The sequence below is a fragment of the Callionymus lyra genome, chromosome 14 (assembly GCF_982586985.1).
Source record: "Callionymus lyra chromosome 14, fCalLyr1.hap1.1, whole genome shotgun sequence".
Classification (NCBI taxonomy): Eukaryota; Metazoa; Chordata; class Actinopteri; order Syngnathiformes; family Callionymidae; genus Callionymus; species Callionymus lyra.
The window spans coordinates 1,087,796-1,101,398 of record NC_141831.1 but is presented as its reverse complement, the minus strand read 5'-3'; the positions used below and the strand labels follow the sequence as shown (position 1 = coordinate 1,101,398).

The following is a 13,603-nucleotide window of genomic DNA, read 5'->3' as shown; positions in this document are numbered from 1 at the left end:
CGAGTTCAAAGTCGCAAACATTCATGATGAAACGTCGTAGTTGTGTCGCTAATATCAACAAACTCGTTTAATTCGCTAAATAGAAGAACTTGTGAAGAACCCTGACATGGGCCGAGAGTCGAGGTGAGTCTGCGGCTGTTTGACCATCAAACGTCATTTAAAGTTGTATTTAAGACGCTTAACTTGAGAACTTGTGAGACTAACGTTAGCATAGCTGCTAACAGGCGTGATGTTTGTAAACATAATCCCGGAACCGGACGAAAATAAATCATTTTATGAATGACTTTTATGCTTTTTTCAACTTTATCGTATGTTTCGTCGTATGTTCGTGTGTATCGATGGTGTTTTGTCGCCCGAACAGACACTACAGGAAGCGCTCCGGGTCGCGCGGTCGCTCCGGGTCTCGATCCAAGAGTCGCTCTCCGGACAAACGCTCCAAGAAAGACGATCGCGACCGGAACCGGAGGGAGAGATCCCGCAGTCGAGAGCGCAGGAGGTCCCGGTCCAGGGACCGTAAACGAGCGAGGTCCGTGAGAGTCAATGTTGTTATCCTGGTGTTTGTGCAGATCTGAGGTCAGCTTCAATCTGTGTCTGTCCTGAGGTTTGAAGCACAATCTTATTTCTGCAGGTAACGTTTGAATCAACCATTACTGTGCATTGATCAGTGGTGAAGTAAGATCATTTATAATAATAATAATAATAATTCACTTACACCATCAAAGGACCAAACCTCAACTACTGACAGTAAATGTTGGTCATTCCCTCGTCATGACCATGTTGGACGAGTTGCAGTTAAAAAAAAGATCGATCTACTGAAATCTTTTCTTTTTACTATTGAATAACATTCTGGGTTAAATAATTGAACCTCAACAATTCAACTTTAATAAATACGTGTTGCTTCGAAGTGACCTTCGTTTTTTAAAGACGTATCTGAACTGAAAATCATGTGATGATCATCAAGTGGCTTTTTTTTTCTCTCTCCTTGACATGAAGGCGCACTCGGAGCAGAGAACGGAGAAGGTCCAGGAGCAGAGACAGGAGGAGGTCTGGCAGCAGGAACCGAGCCAGAAGATCACGATCTGCAAGTCCGAGCAAGAGCAGAAGAACGGAGGAAAAGTGAGACATCTTTGATTTTGAACGCTCTCTGAATTTATGTTTCCAAGATTAGGAATCTTCGCAAATTCAAACTTTGAAAGCTGTGACTGATATATTTCCAGGCCAAGAAGCAAAGAGAAAGAACCCGAGCCTGTTTCAGAAAAGAAAAAGGCAAAGGAGGAGAAAGAAGATGAAAAAGTTGAAGATGTGAGTGAAGTTGCAAAACTGTACCATTTCTTGTTTGTGCGTCACTGACTCGTCTTCATTTGTGCCGATGCAGCAAGACTTTGACCAGAACAAGCTGGAGGAGGAGATGAGGAAGAGGAAGGAGCGAGTGGAGAAGTGGAGGGAGGAGCAGCGGAAGAAAGCCATAGAAAACATCGGCGATATCAAGAAAGAAATTGAGGAGATGAAGCAGGGAAAGAAGTGGAGTCTGGAGGACGACGACGGTAAAGAACACGATGATCCTCGGTGGTGACGACCACGTCGAGCTTCAGAGCTGAAGTCTGGACCTTATTGCTGCGACTCATGCGTGTTTCTTTCAGACGATGACGAAGATGCTCTCGTGCCGATGGATGCAGACGATGACGACGAAGACGATGAAGATGGAGAGATGAAGGGGGAGAAGAAGGACACGCAGGTGAAAGACGAGAACAAGGAGGACGGCGATGAAGAGGGAGAGTCTCCCGTGGAAAAGAATGACGAGGATGAGGTGGATCCTCTGGATGCCTACATGGAGGAGGTGAAGCAGGAGGTGAAGAAGTTCAACATGGGAGGAGTGAAGGGTGGAGACAAGGTCAGTACAAGGTTAACCATCTACACGGAAACGTTCTTTTGAGTTCAAGTTGAATAAGTGATTTAAAGCGTGTGTGTGTTTTTAATTGTTTATGTGGTGTATGTACACAAGTGTGTATGTGCGTGTTTGGAGGAGGAGTGAAGCCATCATTACGTCATCATGGACTCTCGTAACCTCTCGTTCGTCCAGATTTCAGAGCAACTTTATAAAGTAATGAGTTTAAAACATGGTCATGATGAGAAGTTACTGCGTCTTGAAGAACATTATCTACTTGTAACTCGTCTTCAAGTCTGTTTTGCTCATGAAAACCTTCGTTGTCCTCAGAAAGGAGCGACGATCACCAAAGTGGTGACTGTAGTGAAGACCAAGAAAGGACTGAACACCCACAAGAAGAAAGGGGAGCTGATGGAAAACGACCAAGATGCCATGGAGGTGAGTTTCTTATCTCCATGTCTCGACTACAAGCACTTCAACTGCTCTTTGTTGTGCTGAAGTACTCGTCGGAGGAAGAAGAAGTGGATCTGCAAACTGCTCTGACGGGTTTCCAGACCAAACAGAGGAAAGTTCTTGAGCCAGTGGACCACGGGAAGATCCAGTACGAGCAGTACAGGAGGAACTTCTATGTGGAGGTGCCTGAGCTCGCCAGGATGACTCCAGAAGGTTCTTGTTCTCTAAAACATTCTTCAACCTATTTTTCTAGTTCTTTTCTTCAATGTGGTCGTATTTGTCTCCCAGACGTGCACTCGTACCGCCTGGAGCTCGAGGGCATCACCGTGAAAGGGAAGTCGTGTCCCAAACCCATCAAGACGTGGGTTCAGTGCGGCGTGTCCATGAAGATTCTCAACGCTCTGAAAAAGTAAAAACTCCCAGATTTTTATTTGAAATTCGGTTGGATTTCCGTGCAAACTAACGTGGTCTCAGGCAGAGCTACGAGAAGCCGACGCCCATCCAGGCTCAGGCCATTCCCGCCATCATGTCGGGTCGCGACCTCATCGGCATCGCAAAGACCGGCAGCGGGAAAACCATCGCTTTCCTGCTGCCCATGTTCCGACACATCATGGACCAGAGGCCCCTGGAGGACGCCGAGGGACCCATCAGTACGTGACCCACACACGGATGTTCTCTCTGTTGGTCTCTGACCTCTTGACCTCTGTCCACCAGCCATCATCATGACGCCCACGCGCGAGCTGGCTCTGCAGATCACCAAGGAGTGTAAAAAGTTCTCCAAGCCTCTGGGGCTGAATGTGGTGTGTGTGTACGGAGGCACCGGCATCAGTGAGCAGGTGAGAAGATCCTCCGTCGTGTCGATGGACTCAAGCTTCATCCTGACCTGATCACAGATCGCTGAGCTGAAGAGAGGCGCGGAGATCATCGTGTGCACGCCTGGAAGAATGATCGACATGCTGGGAGCCAACAGTGGTGAGTTTTCAAACTCTTCCCACACTTTAACCCAAGATTTGTGCGATTTAAACGACCTTCACTGTTGAAGACCAACCATGTGACGTTTAGCATCCGTGGCTCAAGAAGCTATTTTGACTTTTGTCACAGAACATAAACATTGGTGTGTATTTACATCGAGGGTTTCGTTTGCTTCCACACATGCCAGGTAATCTGTAATATGTTTCCCTTGTAGGTGAGCAGAGGTCAGAGGTCAGATAGTGCATCATGAGCTCCGACCCTTGTTTTGTATCTTGAGGCTGTTTTCTCACTTTAGCAGGTGCTGCTGCGATGGTGAGAAGAGCTGATGACACAGATGTTTAGATCGTGATGTTGTTACTCAGTCATGACTCGTTTATTTAAACCATGTTCCTCCTGGACGTGTTTATCTGTGGAACGATGCAAAGTCAACATGGAAACATTTAAATAAAGGGCGTATATTTGTCTTGCACCCTTTTACTTTAGGGTCTCCACAGGAGATCTTGACCGATGTATGTTCCTAGAACCTGAATCCATGTCTTGATGCTGGTCTCGCTCCATGTCCAGGTCGTGTCACCAACCTGAGGAGAGTCACGTACGTGGTGCTGGACGAAGCCGACCGGATGTTCGACATGGGCTTCGAGCCTCAGGTGAGTGTTGACCCGTCGTCATGGCAACCAACTCTATGGTTCACTGACGCCAACGACACCTTCTTCAGGTGATGAGGATCGTGGACAACGTGCGTCCGGACCGACAGACCGTGATGTTCTCCGCGACCTTCCCTCGAGCCATGGAAGCCTTGGCTCGAAGGATCCTCACCAAGCCCATCGAGGTCCAGGTGGGAGGACGCAGTGTGGTCTGCTCGGACGTGGAGCAGCATGTGGTACGAGGACCACCGTCGTTTCTCCTTGAGACAAAGAAGCACTTTATTCACGTCATCTTCTCGTAGCTGGTCATCGACGAGGACAAGAAGTTCTTGAAGCTGCTGGAGATCTTGGGACATTACCAGGAGAAGGGTTCCGTCATCATCTTCGTGGACAAGCAGGAACATGCTGACGGTCTCCTCAAGGACCTGATGAAGGCCTCGTACCCCTGCATGTCTCTGCACGGAGGTACTTCAGCCTCGTCTCAGTGTTCTCGGGGTCTGCTGGGTTTACTCCGAAATAATGGTGACATGTTCAGGGTTGTTGCGCCTCACCCTAACTAGCTGGGAGAGACTCCAGCCCTCACATCCTGATCAGAGAATCATTATTGAAAATGTTTTAAAATGACGTCTAGATCTGTTGTGTTCACGTCTAGATCTGTCGTGTTCACGTCCAGATCTGTCGTGTTCACGTCTAGATCTGTCGTGTTCACGTCTAGATCTGTCGTGTTCACGTCTAGATCTGTCGTGTTCACGTCTAGATCTGTCGTGTTCACGTCCAGATCTGTCGTGTTCACGTCCAGATCTGTCGTGTTCACGTCTAGATCTGTCGTGTTCACGTCTAGATCCGTCGTGTTCACGTCTAGATCTGTCGTGTTCACGTCTAGATCTGTCGTGTTCACGTCTAGATCTGTCGTGTTCACGTCCAGATCTGTCGTGTTCACGTCTAGATGTGTCGTGTTCACGTCTAGATCTGTCGTGTTCACGTCCAGATCTGTCGTGTTCACGTCTAGATGTGTCGTGTTCACGTCTAGATCTGTCGTGTTCACGTCCAGATCTGTCGTGTTCACGTCTAGATCCGTCGTGTTCACGTCTAGATCCGTCGTGTTCACGTCTAGATCTGTCGTGTTCACGTCTAGATCTGTCGTGTTCACGTCCAGATATGTCGTGTTCACGTCTAGATCTGTCGTGTTCACGTCTAGATCTGTCGTGTTCACGTCTAGATCTGTCGTGTTCACGTCTAGATCTGTCGTGTTCACGTCTAGATCCGTCGTGTTCACGTCTAGATCTGTCGTGTTCACGTCTAGATCTGTCGTGTTCACGTCTAGATCTGTCGTGTTCACGTCCAGATCTGTCGTGTTCACGTCCAGATCTGTCGTGTTCACGTCTAGATCCGTCGTGTTCACGTCTAGATCCGTCGTGTTCACGTCTAGATCTGTTGTGTTCACGTCTAGATCTGTCGTGTTCACGTCTAGATCTGTCGTGTTCACGTCTAGATCTGTCGTGTTCACGTCTAGATCTGTCGTGTTCACGTCTAGATCTGTCGTGTTCACGTCTAGATCTGTCGTGTTCACGTCTAGATCTGTTGTGTTCACGTCTAGATCTGTCGTGTTCACGTCTAGATCTGTCGTGTTCACGTCTAGATCTGTCGTGTTCACGTCTAGATCTGTCGTGTTCACGTCTAGATCTGTCGTGTTCACGTCCAGATCTGTCGTGTTCACGTCTAGATCTGTCGTGTTCACGTCTAGATCTGTCGTGTTCACGTCTAGATCTGTCGTGTTCACGTCTAGATCTGTCGTGTTCACGTCTAGATGTGTCGTGTTCACGTCTAGATCTGTCGTGTTCACGTCTAGATCTGTCGTGTTCACGTCTAGATCTGTCGTGTTCACGTCTAGATCTGTCGTGTTCACGTCTAGATCTGTCGTGTTCACGTCTAGATCTGTCGTGTTCACGTCTAGATCTGTCGTGTTCACGTCTAGATCTGTCGTGTTCACGTCTAGATCTGTCGTGTTCACGTCTAGATCTGTCGTGTTCACGTCTAGATCTGTCGTGTTCACGTCTAGATCTGTCGTGTTCACGTCTAGATCTGTCGTGTTCACGTCCAGATCTGTCGTGTTCACGTCTAGATCTGTCGTGTTCACGTCCAGATCTGTCGTGTTCACGTCTAGATCTGTCGTGTTCACGTCTAGATCTGTCGTGTTCACGTCTAGATCTGTCGTGTTCACGTCCAGATCTGTCGTGTTCACGTCTAGATCTGTCGTGTTCACGTCCAGATCTGTCGTGTTCACGTCCAGATCTGTCGTGTTCACGTCCAGATCTGTCGTGTTCACGTCCAGATCTGTCGTGTTCACGTCTAGATGTGTCGTGTTCACGTCCAGATCTGTCGTGTTCACGTCCAGATCTGTCGTGTTCACGTCTAGATCTGTCGTGTTCACGTCTAGATCTGTCGTGTTCACGTCTAGATCTGTCGTGTTCACGTCCAGATCTGTCGTGTTCACGTCCAGATCTGTCGTGTTCACGTCTAGATCTGTCGTGTTCACGTCCAGATCTGTCGTGTTCACGTCTAGATCTGTTGTGTTCACGTCTAGATCTGTCGTGTTCACGTCTAGATCTGTTGTGTTCACGTCCAGATCTGTTGTGTTAACGTTGTGCGTCGGCGCCTCCGCAGGCATCGACCAGTACGACCGCGACAGCATCATCACGGACTTCAAGAACGGGGCGTGTCGACTGATGGTCGCCACATCAGTGGCGGCGCGAGGGCTGGACGTGAAGCAGCTGATCCTGGTGGTGAACTATAACTGTCCAAACCACTACGAGGACTACGTGCACAGAGCAGGACGCACGGGACGCGCCGGGAACAAGGTCAGACATGAAGGTCGACGTTAACATCCACATGTTGGAAGTATTGATTCATTGAAGCATCACATTATTAATTATTTATATTTGAATATTTAAGGTTTAATTTGAAGTGTTTTTTGTGTCAGTTGAGAATAAAAGAAGTAAATAAGAAATAAAGGTTCTTCTTTTCTATGTTTATTTTGTGTTGAATGATTTAATTCTATAATGTTTTGAAAATGAATCGACTTTTTACCGAAGTTTAAGTTTCTTATTCCAAAGTTAAAAAACGTTGTAACTTGTAACGTCTGTCACTGTAAAGACTGACGATTTATTCCAATTGAACGACTATAAATGAAAGTTGTTTTATTTTGAAAATATCTATTGTTTGAGTTCAGAAAGAAGTTCTAATAACGTCAGTGTTCTTCCGTCTCCAGGGTTACGCCTACACCTTCATCACCGACGACCAGGCTCGATACGCCGGTGACATTCTGAAGGCCCTGGAGCTCTCTGGAACTCTGGTTCCTCCGGAGCTGGAGCAGCTGTGGGGGTCCTTCAAAGACGTGCAGAAGGCGGTGAGACCCCGAGAAACGTCACGCCGGCGTTCCTGGTGAACCATGATCTTCTGCTTCACAGGCCGGGAAGTCCATCAAGAGCAGCAGCGGCTTCTCGGGAAAAGGCTTCAAGTTCGACGAGACGGAACACGCTCTGGCCAACGAGAGGAAGAAGCTGCAGAAAGCGGCTCTGGGCCTGCAGGACTCTGACGACGAGGACGGGACTCTGGATGTGAGTGACCTCTGACCCTTCCTCTCCGCCATGAAGGACGATCTCGAACGTTCTCCTCCACAGATCGAAGATCAGATCGAGAGCATGTTCAACTCCAAGAAGAGGGTGAAGGACATGTCTGACCCTGGAGCGGCAGCAGGAATGTCAGGATCGGGGTCCAGCTCGTCCTCGTCCGGAGGTCTCGGGGGTCTCGGGCCCACGTCCGCCGGAGCCATCCAGAAGCTGGAGCTGGCCAAGCGCATGGCCCTGAGGATCAACGCTCAGAGGAACCTGGGCTCGGAGGCTCAGGTGTGTGTGTGTGTGTGTGTGTGTGGGTGTGTGTGGGAGAGCCTCACCTGTGTGTGTGTGAGAGCCTCACCTGTGTGTGTGTGTGTGTGTGTGAGAGAGAGCCTCACCTGTGTGTGTGTGTGTGTGTGTGTGTGTGTGAGCCTCACCTGTGTGTGTGTGTGTGAGAGAGCCTCACCTGTGTGTGTGTGTGTGTGTGTGTGTGAGAGAGAGCCTCACCTGTGTGTGTGTGTCTCACCTGTGTGTGTGTGTGTGTGTGTGTGTGTGAGAGAGAGCGCCTCACCTGTGTGTGTGTGTCTCACCTGTGTGTGTGTGTGTGTGAGAGAGCCTCACCTGTGTGTGTGTGTGAGAGAGCCTCACCTGTGTGTGTGTGAGAGAGAGCCTCACCTGTGTGTGTGTGTCTCACCTGTGTGTGTGTGTGTGAGAGAGCCTCACCTGTGTGTGTGTGTGAGAGAGCCTCACCTGTGTGTGTGTGTCTCACCTGTGTGTGTGTGTGTGAGAGAGCCTCACCTGTGTGTGTGTGTGAGAGAGCCTCACCTGTGTGTGTGTGTGTGAGAGAGCCTCACCTGTGTGTGTGTGTGTGTGTGTGTGTGAGAGAGCCTCACCTTAGCGTGTGTGTGTGTGTGTGTGAGAGAGCCTCACCTGTGTGTGTGCGTGTGTGTGTGAGAGAGCCTCACCTGTGTGTGTGTGTCTCACCTGTGTGTGTGTGCAGGACGTGATGCAACAAGCCACCAACGCCGTCCTGCGAGGACGCAACATCATGCCGCCGTCAGTGTCGGCCAAGACCATCGCGGAGCAGCTCGCCGACAAGATCAACGCCAAACTCAACTACACGCCGGTGGAGAAGCTGGAGGACGAGCGGCAGACCAGCGAGCAGTCGGAGACGGTGAAGAGATACGAGGAGGAGCTGGAGATCAACGAGTTCCCGCAGGTACGTGTCGTCCTGGAGACCAGTATAGATCCCAAGCGTTGGTGTCTTCATGTCGTCTCTCCGACCTCCAGACGGCGCGCTGGAAGGTCACGTCCAAAGAAGCTCTGCAGAGGATCGGAGAATATTCTGAAGCCGCCATCACCATCCGAGGAACATACTTCCCTCCAGGCAAGGAGCCCAAAGAAGGAGAACGAAAGATCTACCTGGCCATCGAAAGTACGTCCACACCTTTATTTATACTTCATTAATAATGTTTATACTTCATTAATAATGTTTATACTTCATTAATAATGTTTATTTATACTTCATTAATAATGTTTATTTATACTTTATTAATAATGTTTATTTATACTTTATTAATAATGTTTATTTATACTTCATTAATAATGATTATTTATACTTCATTAATAATGTTTATTTATACTTCATTAATAATGTTTATTTATACTTCATTAATAATGTTTATTTATACTTTATTAATAATGTTTATTTATACTTTATTAATAATGTTTATTTATACTTTATTAATAATGTTTATTTATACTTTATTAATAATGTTTATTTATAATTTATTAATAATGTTTATTTATACTTTATTAATAATGTTTATTTATACTTTATTAATAATGTTTATTTATACTTCATTAATAATGTTTATTTATACTTTATTAATAATGTTTATTTATAATTTATTAATAATGTTTATTTATACTTCATTAATAATGTTTATTTATACTTTATTAATAATGTTTATTTATAATTTATTAATAATGTTTATTTATACTTTATTAATAATGTTTATTTATACTTTATTAATAATGTTTATTTATAATTTATTAATAATGTTTATTTATACTTCATTAATAATGTTTATTTATACTTTATTAATAATGTTTATTTATACTTCATTAATAATGTTTATTTATACTTTATTAATAATGTTTATTTATACTTCATTAATAATGTTTATTTATAATTTATTAATAATGTTTATTTATACTTTATTAATAATGTTTATTTATACTTTATTAATAATGTTTATTTATAATTTATTAATAATGTTTATTTATACTTCATTAATAATGTTTATTTATACTTCATTAATAATGTTTATTTATACTTCATTAATAATGTTTATTTATACTTTATTAATAATGTTTATTTATACTTTATTAATAATGTTTATTTATACTTCATTAATAATGTTTATTTATACTTCATTAATAATGTTTATTTATACTTCATTAATAATGTTTATTTATACTTCATTAATAATGTTTATTTATACTTTATTAATAATGTTTATTTATACTTTATTAATAATGTTTATTTATACTTTATTAATAATGTTTATTTATACTTTATTAATAATGTTTATTTATACTTCATTAATAATGTTTATTTATACTTTATTAATAATGTTTATTTATACTTCATTAATAATGTTTATTTATTAACACCTTCAGCACTTCGATCCTGGTTTGACTCGTCGACGTTACAACGATTTCTACCTTTAAGTGATAACAACGAGGTCTCTAGGAGTATTTGTACTGCAGTACAAATACATGTACTGCAGTACAAATGCATGTACTGGTCTCTAGGAGTATTTGTACTGCAGTACAAATACATGTACTGCAGTACAAATGCATGTACTGGTCTCTAGGAGTATTTGTACTGCAGTACAAATACATGTACTGCAGTACAAATGCATGTACTGCAGTACAAATACATGTACTGCAGTAAAAATACATGTACTGCAGTACAAATGCATGTACTGCAGTACAAATGCATGTACTGCAGTACAAATGCATGTACTGGAGTACAAATGCATGTACTGCAGTACAAATACATGTACTGCAGTACAAATACATGTACTGCAGTACAAATGCATGTACTGCAGTACAAATACATGTACTGCAGTAAAAATACATGTACTGCAGTACAAATGCATGTACTGCAGTACAAATGCATGTACTGCAGTACAAATGCATGTACTGGAGTACAAATGCATGTACTGCAGTACAAATACATGTACTACAGTACAAATGCATGTACTGCAGTACAAATGCATGTACTGCAGTACAAATGCATGTACTGCAGTACAAATGCATGTACTGCAGTACAAATGCATGTACTGCAGTACAAATACATGTACTGCAGTACAAATACATGTACTGCAGTACAAATGCATGTACTGCAGTACAAATGCATGTACTGCAGTACAAATGCATGTACTGGAGTACAAATGCATGTACTGCAGTACAAATGCATGTACTGCAGTACAAATGCATGTACTGCAGTACAAATGCATGTACTGGAGTACAAATGCATGTACTGCAGTACAAATGCATGTACTGCAGTACAAATGCATGTACTGCAGTAAAAATACATGTACTGCAGTACAAATGCATGTACTGCAGTACAAATGCATGTACTGCAGTACAAATGCATGTACTGGAGTACAAATGCATGTACTGCAGTACAAATGCATGTACTGCAGTACAAATGCATGTACTGCAGTACAAATGCATGTACTGCAGTACAAATGCATGTACTGCAGTACAAATACATGTACTGCAGTACAAATACATGTACTGCAGTACAAATGCATGTACTGGAGTACAAATGCATGTACTGGAGTACAAATGCATGTACTGCAGTACAAATACATGTACTGCAGTACAAATGCATGTACTGCAGTACAAATGCATGTACTGCAGTACAAATGCATGTACTGCAGTACAAATGCATGTACTGGAGTACAAATGCATGTACTGGAGTACAAATGCATGTACTGCAGTACAAATGCATGTACTGCAGTACAAATGCATGTACTGGAGTACAAATGCATGTACTGGAGTACAAATGCATGTACTGCAGTACAAATACATGTACTGCAGTACAAATACATGTACTGCAGTACATGTATTTGTACTGCAGTACTACATATGTACGTACGACACGTGATCATTTCTCTTCCATTAAAATTGTATTTAAATATATTTCCAACATGTTTTCTCGACACGCGTCTGAAAGTTACATCATTTAAACTTTGAATATGTTTATAAATAAATGAATAATTCATTAAATAAATAGAACATGTAGCTTTTATTTTTCTGTACATTTAATCATATATTTAGTTTGAAATGTCTAAAAACATAAATAATAAAGTTGCATTATTGTTGTATTTATTCACTCTTATGTACTTTTGTGTGTATTATCACAACTTTTTACTTTTTCTACTCTTGTTTGGAGACGCTTGTAGAAGTTGATCTGCTGTGACTAGTTAGTAGTTAGTAGTTAGTAGTCCCTGCTTCACACGTCCAGTCACTTTGAAATGTTGAATAACAAATGTTTAAACGTGTAAATAATGAAACCAAGATGATGAGGTTCATAAACAGGAAGTGATGTCACTGTGTTCAGGTGCGAGTGAACTCGCCGTTCAGAAGGCAAAGACGGAGATCACTCGCCTCATCAAAGAAGAACTGATCAGACTAGTTCGTATTTCTCTCTCTCTCTCCTCCCTCCCTATCTCTCTCTCTCTCTCTTCTCTTTTTCTGTCTTTCTTTCTCTCTCTCTCTCCTCCCTCCCTATCTCTCTCTCTCTCTCCTCCCTCTTCTCTTTTTCTGTCTTTCTTTCTCTCTCTCTCTCCTCCCTCCCTATCTCTCTCTCTCCTCCCTCCTCTCTTTTTCTGTCTTTCTTTCTCTCTCTCCTCCTCCCTCTCTCTCCTCCTCCTCCCTTGCTCTCTCTCCTCCTCCCTCTCTCCTCCCTCTCTCTCTCTCTCTCTCTCCTCTCTCTCCTCCTCCCTCCCTCGCTCTCTCTCCTCCTCCCTCTCTCCTCCTCCCTCCCTCGCTCGCTCTCCTCCTCCCTCTCTCGCTCTCCTCCTCCTCCTCCCTCGCTCTCTCTCCTCCCTCCCTATCTCTCTCGCCTCTCTCTTCTCTTTTTCTGTCTTTCTTTCTCTCTCTCTCTCCCTCTCCTCTCTCTCTCTCTCTCTCTCCTCTCTCTCCTCCTCCCTCCCTCGTTCTCTCTCTCCTCCTCCCTCTCTCTCCTCCTCCTCCTCCTCCCTTGCTCTCTCTCCTCCTCCTCCTCCTCCTCCTCCTCCCTTGCTCTCTCTCCTCCTCCCTCTCTCCTCCCTCTCTCTCTCTCTCTCTTCTCTTTTTCTGTCTTTGTTTCTCTCTCTCCTCTCTCTCCTCCTCCTCCTCCCTCTCTCTCCTCCTCCTCCCTTGCTCTCTCTCCTCCTCCTCCTCCTCCTCCCTTGCTCTCTCTCCTCCTCCCTCTCTCCTCTCTCTCCTCCTCCCTTGCTCTCTCTCCTCCTCCCTCTCTCCTCTCTCTCCTCCTCCCTCTCTCTCATCCTCCCTCTCTCCTCTCTCTCCTCCTCCCTTGCTCTCTCTCCTCCTCCCTCTCTCCTCCTCCCTCTCCCTCTCTCCCTCCCTCCCTCCCTCCCTCCCTCCCTCCCTCTCTCTCTCTCTCTCCCTCTCTCTCCTCCCTCCCTCTCTCATCTTCTTCTCTTGTCTTCACAGAGGAACTCGTACCAACCGACGAACAAGGGAAGATACAAAGTGTTGTAGACGTTTCTTCGTCTTTTTCTTTCCTCGACGTGTTTTTACTTCTTTTATTTCTGTGTCTCATCACGTCAGTGTGTGAATGTTTTTACATTTCAATAAACACATGTTGCTATGGAAACCGAGTCTCCTTCTATATTAATAATCACAGATTTAACTTGGATTATTCATCGGAGGGTTGCGGGTTCAAACCCTCAGTCACGTGTCATCAGAAGAGTTTGTCGCTGAAGGTTCGATATTAAAAACATCGTTTT

The 13,603-nt window shown here is 44.2% G+C and overlaps 1 protein-coding gene across 1 annotated transcript; it reads left to right on the top strand.

Moving 5' to 3' along the window:
- Positions 1-13,470, top strand: ddx46 (DEAD (Asp-Glu-Ala-Asp) box polypeptide 46). Its single transcript, XM_087807163.1, has 23 exons — positions 1-123; positions 362-526; positions 994-1,116; positions 1,218-1,302; positions 1,376-1,544; positions 1,641-1,891; positions 2,216-2,323; positions 2,386-2,551; positions 2,627-2,747; positions 2,813-2,988; positions 3,053-3,174; positions 3,232-3,310; positions 3,875-3,957; positions 4,026-4,190; positions 4,257-4,419; positions 6,619-6,812; positions 7,223-7,360; positions 7,422-7,571; positions 7,635-7,859; positions 8,569-8,787; positions 8,859-9,003; positions 12,211-12,284; positions 13,308-13,470. The coding sequence occupies exons 1-23, from the start codon at positions 107-109 to the stop codon at positions 13,353-13,355; spliced, it is 3,186 nt and encodes a 1,061-aa protein (XP_087663289.1). The 5' UTR covers positions 1-106; the 3' UTR covers positions 13,356-13,470.
- Positions 13,471-13,603: the final 133 nt, after the last annotated feature.

Excerpts from the sequence above, each read along its gene's own strand:
- ddx46 (XM_087807163.1), top strand. Across the intron at positions 2,324-2,385 it reads ACGACCAAGATGCCATGGAG|TACTCGTCGGAGGAAGAAGA; the intron begins GTGAGTTTCTTA and ends GTTGTGCTGAAG. Across the intron at positions 7,361-7,421 it reads TCAAAGACGTGCAGAAGGCG|GCCGGGAAGTCCATCAAGAG; the intron begins GTGAGACCCCGA and ends TCTGCTTCACAG.